The sequence below is a fragment of the Delphinapterus leucas genome, chromosome 9 (assembly GCF_059928025.1).
Source record: "Delphinapterus leucas isolate spDelLeu-1000000601 "Yukka" chromosome 9, BTC_Dleu_Yukka2, whole genome shotgun sequence".
In the NCBI taxonomy this organism is placed as follows: domain Eukaryota; kingdom Metazoa; phylum Chordata; class Mammalia; order Artiodactyla; family Monodontidae; genus Delphinapterus; species Delphinapterus leucas.
In genome coordinates this window covers 92,901,803-92,921,149 of record NC_143137.1, presented here as the reverse complement: position 1 = coordinate 92,921,149, position 19,347 = coordinate 92,901,803, and the positions used below count along the sequence as shown (strand labels likewise).

General features: G+C 36.9%; 1 protein-coding gene across 7 annotated transcripts in view; it reads right to left on the bottom strand.

Annotated features, from left to right (window-relative positions):
- CDK13 (cyclin dependent kinase 13) overlaps positions 1-19,347 on the bottom strand; it is a 111,076-nt gene that overhangs the window by 15,236 nt on the left and 76,493 nt on the right. For all 7 annotated transcript variants that reach the window (XM_089917065.1, XM_089917067.1, XM_089917066.1 and 4 more), the window contains exons 8-9: positions 12,268-12,369; positions 12,097-12,174 (exon numbers count right to left, since the gene is read on the bottom strand). In XM_089917065.1, coding sequence (XP_089773191.1) covers positions 12,097-12,174; positions 12,268-12,369 — 180 coding nt within the window. The remainder of the gene's footprint in view (positions 1-12,096; positions 12,175-12,267; positions 12,370-19,347) is intronic.

The window sequence follows — 19,347 nt, the reverse complement described above, 5'->3', positions numbered from 1 at the left end:
TCCTCTTTATCATCATGGTATGCTACATTATGTGGCAATTTCCAAACAATGTTAAAATGCTAATCATGCCACACAATATTAGGTAATTTTGTTTGGTTTCTGATTTTACTGGGAGTACTTTCATTGTTTACCACTGGGAAAGATGATAACTTTTAGCTTGAGAAACACAACACATAGTAAAGATATTCATAGACACATACAAATTCACATATACCTCCTGCTTAGAAAGCACTGATTTATTCCTTTTGACTATGGGTTTTATTTTTGTGGCTTTTAAATTTTAAAAGGATACTTCTTTAGTTCTAGCAGTTTGATTTTTAGAAACTCTATTACAATCATCACCTGCATTTTCTTCCCTGAGTTACTAATGTCATGAATTATATTTATGATGTTAGTAAGAGATTTTCGAATTAAGAGATTTTAGAATATTTAGTCATCCATTCGTTCAAAAGAGGAATACCACTTGAGCCTAATCAAAGTACTGTTATTTTAGTGTAATGCTGTATTCTACTTTTTAGTTGGTATACATCAGCAGTTTGCAAAAACGGGGTCCAAAGACCACTCGGTGTCCCCTAGACCCTTCAGGGGTCTGGAAGGTCAAAGGTATTATTAAGACATTATACTTTTCAATGTGTTGACTTTGCACTGATAGTGTTAAGCCAGTAGTGGGTAAAACTACTGGCACCTTAGCATGACTTGAGGCAGTGGCACCAGACTATTAGCAGTAAATACTCTTCACTACCACATAACCTTGGTGGGGAGAGAGGGGGAGAGTTTCACTTAAGAAGGCACTTGTTGAAGCAGTAAAAATTATTATTATTAAACCCTTATACTTGAGTACGTATCTTTTCAATATTCTTAGTAATGAAATTACTCATAAAGCACTTCAGTTGCACAACAAAGTGATAGTTATCTTGAGAAGCACTTGTGCAATTATTTGAGTTGCAAGCTGAAGTAGGTGCTTTTTTCATGAACCACCATTTTTACCTGCAAAAACAACTAAAAAACTATGGTCATTCATACTTGGGTATTTGCCAGACATTTTCTTAACCAGGAACAAAGTCAGCTTATTACTTCAAGGAAGACAACTGCAGCATTTACTGTCAATTATAAAATTCAAGCTTTCAGGAGAAAATCAGAATACTAGAAGACTTATATCTACACCATGAACTTGACAGTTTCAAAATAAATACCTAAAGGCTTTTCTGATGAGATTAGTGGTCATAACAAATACTATATAATGAAATGCTACACTTTAGAAGATTTGCTCAATTCAGTGATCCAGTATTATCAAAGGACCAATACATAATGTTATAAAATCATCACAGGTAAAATATCTATTCAGAGTGTAAGATAAACCAATGGATTTCAATATATTAGAGTACAAAATCTGTGGTTACAGACTGCACATTACAACTAACCTGTAAAAAGAACTGCCACTTACTGAAGTTTCAAGGAAGAATATGCACAATTATCTGAAAAGACTATTGAAAACAGCATATCACAGGTGTTTATCCAGATGTTTAAGCCAGACATTAAATGATTTATAAAAATGTGAAACAATGCTATTCATTTCACCAACACTTATTTTAGTTTGGGAAATATAAACTTTTTACAATTAAAATGTTATGTTAATATATTGTTTTAAAATGAATTAATAAATATTTTTACTTCCCAGTTTTAAATTTCAATACATACAATCAACATAAACAAGCTCCTGGGATCTTTCACAATGTTTAAGAGTATAAAGAAGAGACTGAAAAGATTAAGAAGTACAAGTCTAAAGAAATTTTTATGCTAATGATTTATGAAGGTATACATGCTTCACTTTTGAAAATATGGGAACTGGGCTTCCCTGGTGGTGCAGTGGTTGAGAGTCCGTCTGCCGATGCAGAGGACACAGGTTCGTGCCCCAGTCCGGGAAGATCCCACATGCCGCGGAGCGGCTGGGCCTGTGAGCCATGGCCGCTGAGCCTGCGCGTTCAGAGCCTGTGCTCCGCAACGGGAGAGGCCACAACAGTGAGAGGCCCGTGTATTGCAAAACAAAATAAATAAATTTTTAAAAATTAAAAATAAATAAATAAATAAAATAAAATATGGGAACTTTCCTTCTTTTCCTATATTCTGGAACAACCAAAACCTATGCCTTTAAAGTTGTAAAAATTTTACCTGTGTAACCTGAGGCTTTGTGTATGTGTGCGGGGAATTCTTCTCATTCCAAATCTACTTTTAATTTCTTCCATGATTGTTTTTTATTCCATAAGCAATATACATTGTGTGATATAAAGTTTCTTTCACTGGCTGCCAGAACACTTAGAGTTAAAAGTGTTACTCTCATATAAAAACATTTTTGCTCTCATTCATCCCTTTTTTTGTCCCCACCTATGTTTTTCTCTCTCTTTGCCATTACTTTTAATTCATGCTACTTCTTACCACAAAATTTTTGTAATCTGCCTAACGTATTTTCTGGAACCAGGTAAAGTACAAATCACTTGACCACTGTAGTGTAAAGCTCTTTAAGACAGATTCTCATTAGGATTACCATGCTTGATTCATTTATATGTATTTGTACAATGTAGACCCTAGAACTCATCATTCCTGAGGCTTTAGATTGGGGAAACATTCCAGCATTACTGCAAATAAGATGAGGGGAAGAAGTAAATAGGAAACACATTAATTTTTACAATCCTAAGCACATTATTTGTCCTGTTTTACTTGTGAAGAAAGAAACTTATAGCATTATGGAACTTACCCTAAGTCACAAGAGCAGGAAGTAGCTGAGCTGGCATTAGAACCCAGGCCTGTAAGATCCCAAAGCCTGCCCCTTTCAATATACTCTGCCACCTCCTTCAAACCAAGGAGACGTGTCTCTTTTACCAGAAACGTCCTTTTTTTCTTCATGTTTTAAAAATAATTAATGCTATAAAATCAAAATTGAAGCATCTTTTTTGTATTATTATAAATATTTGACATCTTACCAAAACCCAAAGACGTTTTGAAACATATAAAGCAGAAAGTAAAACAGTCCCTTCCCTAACCCTCTCACAAGTCCATGTTCAGATTAACAATTCCAGACTCTTTTGATGTGTTTAATTTGTCTCACCCATGTGGGATCAAACCAAAAACAGCCTTCTGTAAAACTGCTCTTTTCACGTGACAGTGTTGCTTTTGCATATCAACATGTCCAGATCTACCATTTCCTTTTTAGTAACTGTACAGTATGCCACTAACTGGATGGCTTGAGCTTTCTTTTTGTTTCCCATACGGTTCCCTAACTGACTTAACATGTCCATAAAATAATCCAAACACACTCATGCCTCAGGATCATGACTCTGCTGTTCACTCAGCTCTCTGCTCAGATGGTACCTATGGGAGAGATTTTCCCTGGCTCCATACACAGCGCTTCCTGCTATCATCTTCTATCCCCTGTGCTCATCACCACCTGATGTATTTTATTAATTTGTTTGTTTTCTCTGTCTCCCCCAACAAGAAAGCAGAAAAAGTTGTGTGCCAGTTACTAGGCACTGGGGATACAATTCCCAACCTCCACTGTATCGTCAGGACTCGTAACTGGTACACAACCAGCAATCAATAAATACTATTCAATTAACTCCCTAATTTGAAATGTCTACTGTATTATATTCTAAGGCCCATATGAACTTTCTTTACTTCTGAATTTCCTATATAATTGCGCTAATTCATCTGTGTATCTTGTGCCAGTACAAAATGGTTTTAGTTACTAAAATTTTGATTTAACATGTGATATGCCAAATTGTCCTTATTTTTTAAGAACTTTCCTAGCCATTTTCAGGTTCAGGCCTCCAGATAAACATTAAAATCAACTGTTGTTTTAAAAAAGTCTTTTGAAATTCTCAATAGGACTATAATGACTAATATACGATGAACTGCCATCTTAAAAAAAAAGGGGGCACAGGCAGAACCCAGGGCACGCAGATCTAATAGTGTCTGGTTCAGGTTCTTCTCCCTAAGAATGGCGGCTTCCACAGCATCCTGGGTTTTACCCCACTCATCTTGAGAAGGCTTCCGCGCATCCTGGAGGAGGGCATGGCCACAGCACTGGTTTTGCATTTTCAAGAGACACTGGGCGCCCTCACACTTCTCCTTGGCCAACTGGCGAAAAAAGTGGCTCACACCATCCAGAGTCACATTGCTGCGGCCGAAATAGAAGCCCAGAGAAAGCCGTGTGGCTGACAGGGTCTTGGTGCTCCAGCAGGGTGTCAGCCCTGTGCCTCTGAGGTGGGAGAGCCGAGTTCAGGACACTGGTCCACCAGAGACCTCCCGGCTCCACGTAATATCAAATGGCAAAAGCTCTCCCAGAGATCTCCATCTCAACGTTAAGACCCAGCTCCACTCAACAACCAGCAAGCTACAGGTGCTGGACACCCTATGCCAAACAACTAGCAGGATAGGAACACATCCCCACCCATTAGCAGAGAGGCAGCCTAAAATCATAATAAGGTCACAGACACCCCAAAACACACCACCGGATGTGGTCCTGCCCACCAGAAAGACAAGATCCAGCCTCATCCACCAGAACACAGATACTAGTCCCCTCCACCAGGAAGCTTACACAACCCACTGAACCAACCTTAGCCACTGGGGACAGACACCAGAAACAACAGGAACTACGAACGTGCAGCCGGCGAAAAGGAGACCCCAAACACAGTAAGATAAGCAAAATGAGAGGACAGAGAAACACAAAGCACATGAAGGAGCAAGTTGAAAACCCACCAGACCTAACAAATGAAGAGGAAATAGGCAGTCTACCTGAAAAAGAATTCAGAATAATGATAGTAAAGATGATCTAAAATCTTGGAAGTAGAACGGAGAAAATACAAGAAACGTTTAACAAGGACCTAGAAGAACTAAAGAGCAAACAAACAATGATGAACAACAAATAAATGAAATTAAAAATTCTCTAGAAGGCATCAGTAGCAGAATAACTGAGGAAGAAGAACGGATAAGTGACCTGGAAGATAAAATAGTGGCAATAACTACTGCAGAGCAGAATAAAGAAAAAAGAATGATAAGAATTGAGGACAGTCTCAGAGACCTCTGAGACATTAAACACACCAACATTCAAATTATAGGGGTCCCAGAAGAAGAAGAGAAAAAGAAAGGGACTGAGAAAATATTTAAAGAGATTATAGTTGAAAAGTTCCCTAATATGGGAAAGGAAATAGTTAATCAAGCCCAGGAAGCACATAGAGTCCCACACAGGATAAACCCAAGGAGAAACACGCCAAGACACATATTAATCAAACTGTCAAAATTAAATACAAAGAAAGGATATTAAAAGCAGCATGGGAAAAACAACAAATAACATACAAGGGAATCCCCAGAAGGTTAACAGCTGATCTTTCAGCAGAAACTGCAAGCCACAAGGGAGTGGCAGGACATATTTAAAGTAATGGAAGGGAAAAACCTACAACCAAGATTACTCTACCCAGCAAGGATCTCATTCAGATTTGACAGAGAAATTAATACCTTTACAGACAAGCAAAAGCTAAGAGAATTCATCACCACCAAACCAGCTGTACAACAAATGCTAAAGGAACTTCTCTAGGGAGGAAACACAAGAGAAGGAAAAGACCTACAATAACAAACCCAAAACAATTAAAAAAATGGTAATAGGATGATACATATCGATAATTACCTTAAATGTAAATGGACTAAATGCTCCCACCAAAAGACACAGACTGGCTGAATGGATGCAAAAACAAGACCCATATATATATACTGTCTACAAGAGACCCACTTCAGACCTAGGGACACATAGAGACTGAAAGTGAGGGGATGGAAAAAGACACTGCATGCAAATGAAAATCAAAAGAAAGCTGGAGTAGCAATTCTCATATCAGACAAAACAGACTTTAAAATAAAGACTATTACAAGAGACAAAAAAGAACACTACATAATGATCAAGGGGTCAATCCAAGAAGAAGATATAACAATTGTAAATATTTATGCACCCAACATAGGAGCACCTCAATACATAAGGCAAATCCTAACAGCCATAAAAGGGGAAATTGACAGTAACACAATCACAGTAGGGGGCTGTAACACCCCACTTTCACCAATGGACAGATCATCCAAAATGAAAATAAATAAGGAAACACAAGCTTTAAATGATACATTAAACAAGATGGACTTAATGGATATTTATAGGACATTCCATCCAAAAACAACAAAATACACTTTCTTCTCAAGTGCTCATGGAACATTCTCCAGGATAGATCATATCTTGGGTCACAAATCAAGCCTTGGTAAATTTAAGAAAACTGAAATCGTATCAAGTATCTTTCCCAACCACAACGCTATGAGACTAGATATCAATTACAGGAAAAAATCTGTAAAACATACAAACACATGGAGGCTAAACAATACACTACTTAATAACCAAGAGGTCACTGAAGGAATCAAAGAGGAAATCAAAAAATACCTAGAAACAAATGACAATGACAACATGATGACCCAAAACCTATGGGATTCAGCAAAAGCAGTTCTAAGAGGGAAATTTATAGCAATACAATCCTACCTCAAGAAACAAGAAACATCTCAAAAAAACAACCTAACCTTACACCTAAAGCAATTAGAGAAAGAAGAACAAAAAACCCCAAAGTTAGCAGAAGGAAAGAACTCATAAAGATCAGATCAGAAATAAATGAAAAAGAAATGAAGGATACAATAGCAAAGTCAATAAAATTAAAAGCTGGTTCTTTGAGAACATAAACAAAATTGATAAACCATTAGCCAGACTCATCAAGAAAAAAAGGGAGAAGACTCAAATCAATAGAATTAGAAATGAAAAAGGAGAAGTAACAACTGACACTGCAGAAATAAAAAGGATCATGAGAGATTACTAAGAGCAACTATATTCCAATAAAATGGACAACCTGGTAGAAATGGATAAATTTTTAGAAAAGCACAACCTTTCGAAATGAACCAGGAAGAAATAGAATATAAGAACAGACCAATCACAAGCACTGAAATTGAAACTGTGATTTCAAACCTTCCAACAAACAAAAGCCCAGGACCAGATGGCTTCACAGGTGAATTCTATCAAACATTTAAAGAAGAGCTAACACCTATCCTTCTCAAATGCTTCCAAAATATAGCAGAGGGAGGAACACTCCCCAACTCATTCTGCGAGGCCACCATCACCCTGATACCACAACCAGGAAAAGATGTCACAAAGAAAGAAAACTACAGGCCAATATCACTGATGAACATAGATGCAAAAATCCTCAACAAAATACTAGCAAGCAGAATCCAACAGCACATTAAAAGGATCATACACCATGATCAAGTGGGGTTTATTCCAGCAATGCAAGGATTCTTCAATATACACAAATCAATCAATGTGATACACCAAACTGACAAATTGAAGGATTAAAAACCATATGATCATCTCAGTAGATGGAGTAAAAGCTTTCGATAAAATTCAACACCCATTTATGATAAAAACCCTCCAGAAAGTAGGCATAGAGGGAACTTTCCTCAACATAATAAAGGCCATATATGACAAACCCACAGCCAACATCGTTCTCAATGGTGAAAAACTGAAACCATTTCCACTAAGATCAGGAATAAGACAAGGTTTCCCACTCTCACCACTATTATTCAACACAGTTTTGGAAGTTTTAGCCACAGCAATCAGAGAAGAAAAAGGAATAAAAGGTATCCAAATCAGAAAAGAAGTAAAACTGCCACTGTTTGCAGATGACATGATGCTATACACAGAGAATCCTAAAGATGCTACCAGAAAACTACTAGAGCTAATCAATGAAGTTGGTAAAGTTGCAAAATTAATGCACAGAATCTCTTGTATTCCTATACACTGATGATGAAAAACCTGAAAGAGAAATTAAGGAAACACTCTCATTTACCACTGCAACAAAAAGAATAAAATACCTAGGAATAAACAGACCTAAGGAAACAAAAGACCTGTATGCAGAAAACTATAAGACACTGATGAAAGAAATTAAGGATGACATAAACAGATGGAGAGATATACCATGTTCTTGAATTGGAAGAATCAACATTGTGAAAATGACTATACTACCCAAAGCAATCTACAGATTCAATGCAATCCCTATCAAACTACCAATGGCATTTTTCACAGAACTAGAACAAAAAATTTCACCATTTGTATGAAAACACAAAAGACCCCGACTACCCAAAGCAATCTTGAGAAAGAAAAACGGAGCTGGAGGAATCAGGCTCCCTGACTTCAGACTACACCACAAAGCTACAGTAATCAAGACAGTATGGTGCTGGCACAATAACAGAAATATAGATCAATGGAACAGGATAGAAAGCCCAGAGATAAACCCACACACATAAGGTCACCTTATTTTTGACAAAGGAGGCAAGAATATACAATGGAGAAAAGACAGTCTCTTCAATAAGTGGTGCTGGGAACACTGGACAGCTACATGTAAAAGAATGAAATTAGAACACTCCCTAACACCATACACAAAAATAAACCCTAAATGGATTAAAGACCTAAATGTAAGGCCAGACACTATCAAACTCTTAGAGGAAAACATAGGCAGAACACTCTATGACATACATCACAGCAAGATCCTTTTTGACCCACCTCCTAGAGAAAGGGAAATAAAAACAAAAATAAACAAATGGAACCTAATGAAACTTAAAAAGCTTTTGCACAGAAAAGGAAACCATAAACAAGACGAAAAGACAACCCTCAGAATGGGAGAAAATATTTGCAAATGAAGCATCTGACGAAGGACTTAATCTCCAAAATTTACAAGCAGCTCATGCAGCTCAATATAAAAAAAAACAAACAACCCAATCCAAAAATGGGCAGAAGACCTAAACAGACATTTCTCCAAAGAAGATATACAGATTGCCAACAAACACATGAAAGAATGCTCAACATCACTAATCATTACAGAAATGCAAATCAAAACTACAATGAGGTATCACCTCACACCAGTCAGAATGGCCATCATCAAAAAATCTACAAACAATGAACGCTGGAGAGGGTGTGGAGAAAAAGGTACCCTCTTGCACTGTTGGTGGGAATGTAAATTGATACAGCCACTATGGAGAACAGTATGGAGGTTCCTTAAAAAACTACAAATAGAACTACCATATGACCCAGCAATCCCACTACTGGGCGTATACCCTGAGAAAACCACAATTCAAAAAAAGTCATGTACCAAAATGTTCATTGCAGCTCTATTTACAATAGCCAGGACATGGAAGCAACCTAAGTGTCCATCGACAGATGAATGGATAAAGAAGATGTGGCACATATATACAATGGAATATTACTCAGCCATAAAAAGAAACGAAATTGAGCTATTTGTAATGAGGTGGATGGACCTAGAGTCTGTCATACAGAGTGAAATAAGTCAGAAAGAGAAAAACAAATACCATATGGTAACACATATATATGGAATCTACAGGAAAAAAACGGTTATGAAGAACCAAGGGTCAGGACACGAACAAAGACGCAGATGTAGAGGATGGACTTGAGGGCACGGGGAGGGGGAAAGGTATGCTGGGACGAAGTGAGAGAGTGGCATGGACTTATATATACTACCAAAATAGATAGCTAGTGGGAAGCAGCCGCATAGTACAGGGAGATCAGCTCAGTGCTTTGTGACCACCTAGAGGGGTAGGATAGGGAGGGTGGGAGGGAGACGCAAGAGGGAGGAGATATGGGGATATATGTATATGCACAGCTGATTCACTTTGTTATAAAGCAGAAACTAACACACAACTGTAAAGCAATTATACTCCAATAAAGATGTTTTAAAAAAAAGGCTTCCTAGCCAAAAACGAGATATGCCTCTCCAACACTTATTCAAATCTTTACAATTTTAGGTGAAACATTATAGTTTTCAGTATTCCTGGAGTATATATGGTGGTGGTTTTGTTAAACATGCTCTCCATTCCCTATGTTTCTAACTGGTTATTATTGATACATAGTCTTTAAAAGCTCTTGCTTTAGAATATATGTATTAGTATATAATATATATTAGTATGCTGTGTGTATATACACACATACTCTCTCTCTCTCTCTCACACACACATATGTGTGTATATACACACAGATTCTTAACACTTACCATTTTACCAAATTTTTTATTCAAGGAATTTCAGGTCACTTCCTTGCACGCTGCATGTATGCAATGCTATCAGATACAAATTATGATAGAATACCTCTTATTGGGTTCACTTTTCTAACACTACTAGTTAACTAGTTAGTGCTTCTAAAACACTCTTAAAATAATGATACTGCTAGTCAATTTTTTCTCATTCTTGCCTTTACTTCCAGTATTTCACCACTAAATATTATCTAGTCCGTTTGTGATACATATTTTATTGTTAAATATGCCTCTACACTTAATTAGCAGTTTATAATTTCAGCAAATGCCTATTCAACACTATCAAGATAGACATATTATTTTACATCTATTAAAATGATGAATTATAATAATGGAATTCCTAAAACTAAAACATTCTTGTATTCTTAGGATGACCCTACTTGACTCTGCAAGTTAATTTTTAATAAAACATTACATACTACTGGCTAATCACTCCTTTTAGAAATTTTGTATTAATATTCTGCAGAAGTTTTTCATGCTGTCTTTGTTAATTCTTGGTGTTTGTGTCATACCAACTAAAAGTTCCAGGAAGTTTTATTTACTACATAGTATAGAGAATTGGTTATAAGTTTAGATAGTAAGGTAAAACTATCTAGATTCAAATCTCAATTTTGCCACTTGCTAGTTGTATGACTCTGAACAAATTCTTCACCTCTGTAAGGTTCAGTTTTCTTAACTATAAAAACAACACACAACTTAACTGAAGTAATTCAGGTGAAATTCCTAGAACAATGCTTGTATCATGTATAAACTAAATAAATACTAACATCATTAATAGAAACCCTAGTATTAAATACAATTAGGAACAATAGTTGGCTAACTGAAAAAATGGGTTAGAGAAAATCATTACCAAAAAAAAAAAAAAGAAAAAGAAAGATACACAGATACATGATTTAAACATTTTATTTTAACTAAAAATGTATAAATGTGCATTTATTTCCCAACTTTCTGACATAGGGCCATGGCCTTCTCTTTCATCAGAGGACTCACTGAATGGAATTCTACATTAGCCAACTCTGTTAAGTCTTTGCAAAGCACTGCATCTGTCTATAGTTAATTAAACAACATATGTACAATAATAAAATGTTTGTATACAAAATGGGAAACAACTACCTCTTGGTCGTCATACTCTTCAACTGGTGGAATAAATACGTAGTCTTACTATAGAGTGGTAATCTACTAGCTGCAAATATTCAGCTTGCTATGTTATCAAGCTAGTATTATTTACAGATGGAATGTAGAGCAACAATTAGTCCAATAAGTCTGCTGAAGGGAAGGTTCACAGTACATGGGTATGTATGTGCCTTATACCAATATCTTCCCTAAAAATTCTCATCCATATTTTGAAACACTCATGCAAATCTTACAAGTTGCAATTTAATATTATTATATATGAAAACCAAAGCTCTTTAACAAAAAAGAAACTTATTTAAAATATTAGATAAAGAGAAAGATGATTAACACGTAAGTCCTATGACCTAGGCCCTATAATAGGCTCCAAATAATGAAGACCTATGCTAGTGAGTACATGGATGTATTTTGGTGTGTCTGCATACACATATACATATAAACACATGTGCATATACATATGTAAAAGAGTATTTCTTTAAAATATCCCCAAACATTAATTCTTCCATACTGCCACACTCCAAAAAAAACAGAATCTACCATTCATTCTCTCCCCCCTCATATTTACTCCTCCTTCCCAGTCTTATCTTTAGGAACTCAAACACATTAATCTAATCACAAAATATCTAGGGACTTAAAGATCCTTAATTTTACTAGAACAATTATCAAAGTGCCTGCATTCTAGTTTCTCCTCCATTCAGCAATCATCAGCCTTCAACAGAAACATGATGTTCTCCTAGAAACACAAGCGTGAAAAAATTTTAATTTCCTACAGATATTACAAATATTAAAATCACAAGCTTACCTTATTAATTCTAGTTGTGCAAGCTCCTGATTTGCTTGAAATATAGGTTTTTTAGTGAAGAGTTCACCAAGGATACATCTAATGGGAAAAACATCCACCATTACCAAATGGTATGATTTTACTTCACTACCAAGTTTCAAGTAAATTAACGAGTCAATAAGCCTATCTTACCCACAGCTCCATACATCAATAGCTGGTGTGTATCTTTCTTCTCCCAACAGCAGTTCAGGTGGACGGTACCATAAAGTGATGACCTTGTTAGTATATGGACGACTAAAAAACACAGAAAGCACTCTTTAGAGTTAGCATGTGTTAGAATAAGAGAAATTCTTTTAAGAAATATTATTTTGGCTAATCAAAGCAATCCTAAAATCCTAACTAAAACTACTTTCATCTGCCTACAGACATGCTATGACATCTAATACATGATCATAAAATACATCTGAAAGCAATGTGATTACCTGAAAAATTCCCTTAATATATAAAAATTAAGTTGTTGGCTTGTTTTAACTGTAATACGGTCAAAGAAAGATCTTTATATCAACTGTTGGCATGGATGATTTTGACCAAATCTGGCAAATCACTAATGTATGGCAAGATACAGTTCAAACTGTAACCACCACCTAACAAAAGTTTTCAACTGGGCATATCTTTCCTTGGCAATATTTCATTGATTTTAACCCACTTTGGTATGTGAATAGAAAGTATAGAAATGTAGACTGTAGTAGTTTGGGTCTACTCTGCCAGGAACCACTAGTGATAGGTAAGATACTTTATCAGATGATTCCTTTGTCACCTTCTAACAATGAGGACATATATATTTATATATACTACTACCACTTTGTCATAGAAGATATTATCTAGTAAGCTGTATAAGTGTTCTCACTCCTCCGAGAATGAGCCTGTTGTAGCTGATTCACAAGAGTAAAGACAGTCTAAGAAGTTAGAGGTAGTTCTTCGACTGTTCTGTGTGATCACGTATGTCTTTAGGTCAATTCTAAACTTCTCTTCCTTTCCAAATATCCTGCAAATCACAAGGATGCAAAGGCTATATCACAGGAAATTTCCCAGAATGGCTGTATTCCAAGCCCATTTACCTGAGGTTGGCTTGGACTCGGACCAGTTTGGGGAAGGAAAAAAAGGAGCATATAATTTATAAAGCAATTCCCTCTTGCCAACTGTAGGTCTGAAGTTCCAGGCAGCCTAAGACCTGAGTAGCCTGCTCCCACATTGCCAAATTTCTCCAAATAATTTAAACACTTAGACTGTAAGCCATAGAGGACACCACAGCATTACCACAGATAGGACTATAGTAACAGTGTGCCAAAGCCAGGAAAAAAGGATACTTGACTTTGGTATAAATTGTGAAAAGAGAAGATAGTCTAAGAAGTATGTTTTCAATAGCCAACTAGGATTAGATTTTTCTAACATTATTAAATTGCTTTTCTTAGTGATTTTTGCTTGTTTTTACTAGCATCACTTATCTTCACATAACGAGGAAATCTTTTAAACTCTATCTATTCTAATTAAGCTGGATTTAATCATTTAAAAATATGTTCACCTCTTTATGTCTTAACACCTTTTAAGTTTGAAATTCCTTCCCATTTTTCTCATTCAAACCTATACCTCCTTTAAAACATGGTGAAAGGCCCATCTCCATAAAGTCTAATCTTTTATTAACAACAGATTTATTTTTAAAGAAACGCTTGTTTTCATATTCTTAAATTTACACCATACTTACCACTGTAATGATCTATTTTGTTTTCTCTATGTTCCCAGAAAAATCAAAAGACCTCAGAGACCATTCTTTGTTATGAAAAAAACAGTACCCACACACTAAGCCCAGAACAATGTTGGGCATAGGGCAGACCTTTTACTGTATATGGCCCTGCAACTTTAGGTGACATACATGAATTAGGTGGGTGGGGGAACAAAGTCGGAGAAAATTATGATAAGTAGTTTTCTAAAACATTTCAAAGGTCTATGAGCATGTGAAACGTATGATCTTGCTACTAAGGTACAACTAGGTATCTACAGTCTCAAGAAAAATGTTTAAATTAATGTAAATCTGTCAGTAAATAGTTAATTTTTTATCTTTTTATGTTTAGAAATATTTTTAAATATATTTTAAAAAAATAAAAGTCTGCTGTATTATGTGGAGAAATTACACAAATTAAGGTTAGTAAATTTTATATTTAAATAAAAGATTATTTTATATGTGTGTTAAAAAGAAACAACAGATCCAAAATGGAGTTACTTGTGTTAACTCCCACACCAGCAAACCAAGACTTACTACCTAACCTAACTGCAGATTCAGCCCCTCCCAGGAAAGGCATCTTAACCAATTGGTCTGGAATTTCCCGGTCAGCACTAGCAAGGTCACCTGCCACACAGTCCCCTCCCATCCCTTAAAGGAAAGTGACCTTGCCAATCTGCTTTCTGCTAGTATAACTTTCTTGTCCCTGCCCCTTTCTGCCTTTAAAAACCTTCCATTTTGTATAGCTCCTTAGAGATCCCTTCTACTTACTAGATGGGATGTGGCCTGATTCAGGAACTGTTTAATAAAACCAATTAGATCTTCAAATTTACTCAGCTGAATTTTGGTTTTTAACCGTATTATATATCAATTTCTAGGCAACATTTAGAACACAGTCATCTTTAGCAGTTAAAATTAGACTAGTTCACTTTTTCATTAACTCTCATCAAATTCAGAAGTGAAAATATTTAGTACATTTTCAAAAATGATTAAACACAGAACTAGATGAACTATACTTCTAGGTGTACAGCAAAAGTATTTAATGTATACCAATTAATAGCTTTTCCAAATATATCCAAATGCTCAGTTTCTGTCAGAAGAAAAATAAGAACTACGTAAAAACTTGAAACATTCAACAGTAAAATTTGACATAGAAAGCTCAATTTTAAAACACTAATATAATCTCTAAATTGTGGAAATTCTTTCATTTATGAAGTAAATAAATATTCAAACTGATATATATTTTTCGTAAAACAAAGTACCATCCCAACATTTCTCTTTACAATCAATGAAATATCAACAGAATAAAGATCAAAGATTATCTGCTCAGTAACAGATTCCAACACTTTGCCCTTCAGGGGAGGTGTGACATGGTTACTGTCTTCCCTACCCTACACACCACAAGCAGTGCTATATTCCTAACAAAGCGAGCACTGCCTTAAGGGTATATCCCTAGGCTGGCAGGCAGCTCAGCCTTCTGTCTGGTCTGAATAGGTAAAAGGCAAACAGATGATCGGAGCAAGATTTTAGGCCCTTGAAGTATTTGGAGATTCTGGATAAATCCAAATTAAAATTCACAAACCACAGTTGATATCTCTGTTAAAGACCATTCTAAGAAATGAAAAAAAAAATCATATAATAGGAAATACCTAAATTAGCTTTAAAATGCTTCACTTTTCCAACAATACATAAAGTCTACACTTATTTCTTTTAGAGCATAACTTATATTTTTGAGAAAAACATGGAAAGAGTTCAGCTAGCTAAATTCATCGTATGCCCAAATGCCATGTCGCCTTCAGAATCCACTAGGTAAACACCTACCAAAACTACAAAAGAAATTTGGGACCTATTTTTAATACCAACCCAACTTCTAAGGTCAAAAACCCAGGAGTCATCCTTGTTTCCTTTTTCCTTCAAATCTCACATCTAATCTATCAACAACTTCTGTCAACTCTACATCCAAATAGGTCCTAAATGCAACCATTTCCCACGATTTCAAGGAAATCTGAGCCACTACCAACTTTTAGTCGGAGCCACTATTATATTTTTTCTGGTACTACTGCAACAGTCTCTTAACTAGTTTCCTGGCCTCGATCTCTAGCTTTCCTCCCCCACTTTTAAGTTTTTTAAGCATAAAACCAAGTCATATCAGTTAGTTGCTTAAACTGTCCAGTGATCTCCCACTGCAACTAAATAAAATTTATACTTTACCTCAGGTGATAAGACTATACACTGGAGTATCTCACTTCCTATTTTTACACTGGGCAACATCTTGGCCCCCTTAAACTTTCCAAGTCTGTTTCCAGGCCTTGCAGTTGCTGAGTTCCTTCTACTTGGAATGTTATCTGCCTAGGTCTTCATTAAGTTATCCTCTTCTCATCACTCAGGTCTTAGCTCAATTTTACTTCTCAACAAATTCTATCCTGGGCTTCCCTGGTGGCGCAGTGGTTGAGAGTCCGCCTGCCGATGCAGGGGACACGGGCTCGTGCCCCAGTTTGGGAAGATCCCACATGCCGCAGAGCGGCTGGGCCCGTGAGCCATGGCCGCTGAGCCTGCGCGTCCGGAGCCTGTGCTCCGCAAGGGGAGAGGCCACAACAGTGAGAGGCCCGCGTACCGCAAAAAAAAAAAAAAAGAGTTCTATCCGAACTGCCTTAGCCAAAATTAGCCAAGCAGCCACCCCCAAGCTCATGGTGTCCCTGCAGACACTATTTTATTTGCTTTGTAGCACTTGGTACTTTAAATTCTTTCCTCTATCCAACAGGTTCTCGTTGTCTACCTTCTTTCATGACTATGTAATGAGACCAGGGATTGATCTGTCTTTCTTATCTCTACTACGCAGCCAACAGGTATTATACCTAGGTCAGTGTCTGGCATACAGTAAGTACTTGGCAATATTTTTAATCAACTGATTTATGCCATAACTACATAACAATAAACACAGTCTTTTTCCTCATGCCCTTTCCCCATTCCCTTCTAATTTTACCCTACTTTCCTCCTTTTGATTTTTTCTCAGAAAAATAACTTAAATTTCTGTACCATAACATTACTACAGAAAAACATAAGTAATTTTTTTCCAATTGATGTTACCTTAGGATCACTTGCACATTCTTATCACACATGCAAATTTAGAAGTACCTGTATTTTAACATATCCAAAAGGAAATTTATTATCTTCTGCCGTAAACCTGCTTCCTGTTTCCTGTCTCAGCAAGCGGCATCACAGTTTATGGCAGAGACTGCTAAGCTGTCTTCTAAAATCTGTTCTTCCTTTCTTCAATGGGAGCTGCCCACCTACACTACATTTCCCACCCTCACTGCAGTTAGGTGTGGCCACATGACCAAGTTCTCGCCAATGGAACGTGAACACAGGTGCCATTTCTTGGCCTGGCTCATAACACCCCTCCCTCCTCTTTTCTAGCTTCTAGCTGACAGACATGGTGATAGACTTGGAAAGCATGTGAAGAAAGGCAGCAAATCTTCCAATCTGGATCCTTAAATGACTGTATGAAGCAGAGTCACCATTTGATCAAACAATATGGTGAAATATTCTCAATTGTGCAGCAAGGTAAAGTAACAACTGCTCCAGATTACTGAGTGAGAAATATAAACTTCTTATTCTTTAAGCCACTGAATTTTGAGGTTCTCTTTGTTGTAAGTTTAGCTTCTCCTAATTAATAAACCATTTATGCAATTCCTTAAGCAGCAATCTTACTGTAGGGGTAAAAGCAGGATGTGTCTACCAACACAATAGTCAACCATCAAGTTCTAACTATTCTATATCTTATGATATAATTCATCTCCAACTTTCCAACACCTATGCCCATTGCCTAGTTAAAGCCATAATTATCCTACCTAGGTTTTTTGTTTTTTTTTAATAATCACTACTTTTTTTTTTGGATGTGGACCATTTTTAAAGTCTTTATTGAATTTGTTACAATATTGCTTCTCTTTTATGTTTTGGTTTTTTGGCCACGAGGCATGTGGGATCTTAGCTCCCCGACCAAGGATCAAACCCGCACCCCCTGCAATAGAAGGCGAAGTCTTAACCGCTGGACTGCCAGGGAAGTAAGTCCCCCATATCCTACCTAGGTTTATTGCAACCCCTGTCTAACTGATTGCCCTTGCTTGCAGACTTACAAGGTCAATCTACTTTCCAAAGTGCAGTCAAAGTGATAGTATAAAATAAAATGCCAATGTTTACACCTTCAATACACACTGCTGCCTCTGGGAGAATATCCACACAAGACTTACAAACTTATTACTTGGTTCTTGCTCTGCCCACACTGAACTATCAGTTCCCTGAGAAGGCTTACCAAATGCTCATTTTCTAGAGCTAGGAGATAGAGCCAGGGAGAGAACAGAGCTGGCAAAAAAAACTTTCAAGAAGATAATGGTGCTGTAATTATGTTTTAAATGTTTTAAATGAACATTTTAAATAAGCTTTTTTTTTTTTTTTTTGCGGTACGCGGGCCTCTCGCTGTTGTGGCCTCTCCCGTTGTGGAACACAGGCTCTGGACGCGCAAGCTCAGCGGCCACGGCTCACGGGCCCAGCTGCTCCGCAGCATGTGGGATCTTCCCGGACCGGGGCATGAACCCGTGTCCCCTGCATCGGCAGGCGGACTCTCAACCACTGCACCACCAGGGAAGCCCTAAATAATCTTTTTAATGTACTTTTCAAAGTTAACACTGACAAAAGACAATGAAAATGACTGTTTTATTAAAGTCAAGGAAAAACTCATGATAATTTACTCAAAAATTTTACAAAATAGGTGCCATACCTCACTTTTTACCTTAGTGCTTAATGAGGAAAAAGCAAACACTGAGAAAGTATGCAGACAGAAGGACTTTAATCATAAAAGAAAATTCCAAGGTGGGTGGAGTTAGCAGAGAATAAAGCCAATCTCAAATCACCCAATTCAATATTCGTTTATAGTATTATGAAGAAAATATTCCATGGTATGACTAGGTTGTTGTCTTTACCAATGTAAAGACAGAAGTATAAGACACTGAAACTGTTTTTTTTTTTTTTTAGAAGATGTTGGGGGTAGGAGTTTATTAATTTTATTTATTTATTTTTGCTGTGTTGGGTCTTCATTTCTGTGTGAGGGCTTCCTCTAGTTGTGGCAAGCGGGGGCCACTCTTCATCGCGGTGCATGGGCCTCTCACTATCGCGGCCTCTCTCGTTGCGGAGCACAGGCTCCAGACGCGCAGGCTCAGTAGTTGTGGCTCACGGACCTAGTTGCTCCGCAGCATGTGGGATCCTCCCAGACCAGGGCTCAAACCCGTGTCCCCTGCATTAGCAGGCAGATTCTCAACTGCTGCGCCACCAGGGAAGCCCTGAAACTGTTTTGAAACTAGGACATTTAAATCCCAAGAAAACTAAAGTACTGATGTAATAATGAAAATAGATCATCCAAAGTTAGACAAATAAATAAAATCCAGTATCCTCAAAATTGAACATTTAGGACTTGGGCTACTAGGTTTGGCCACCCACTG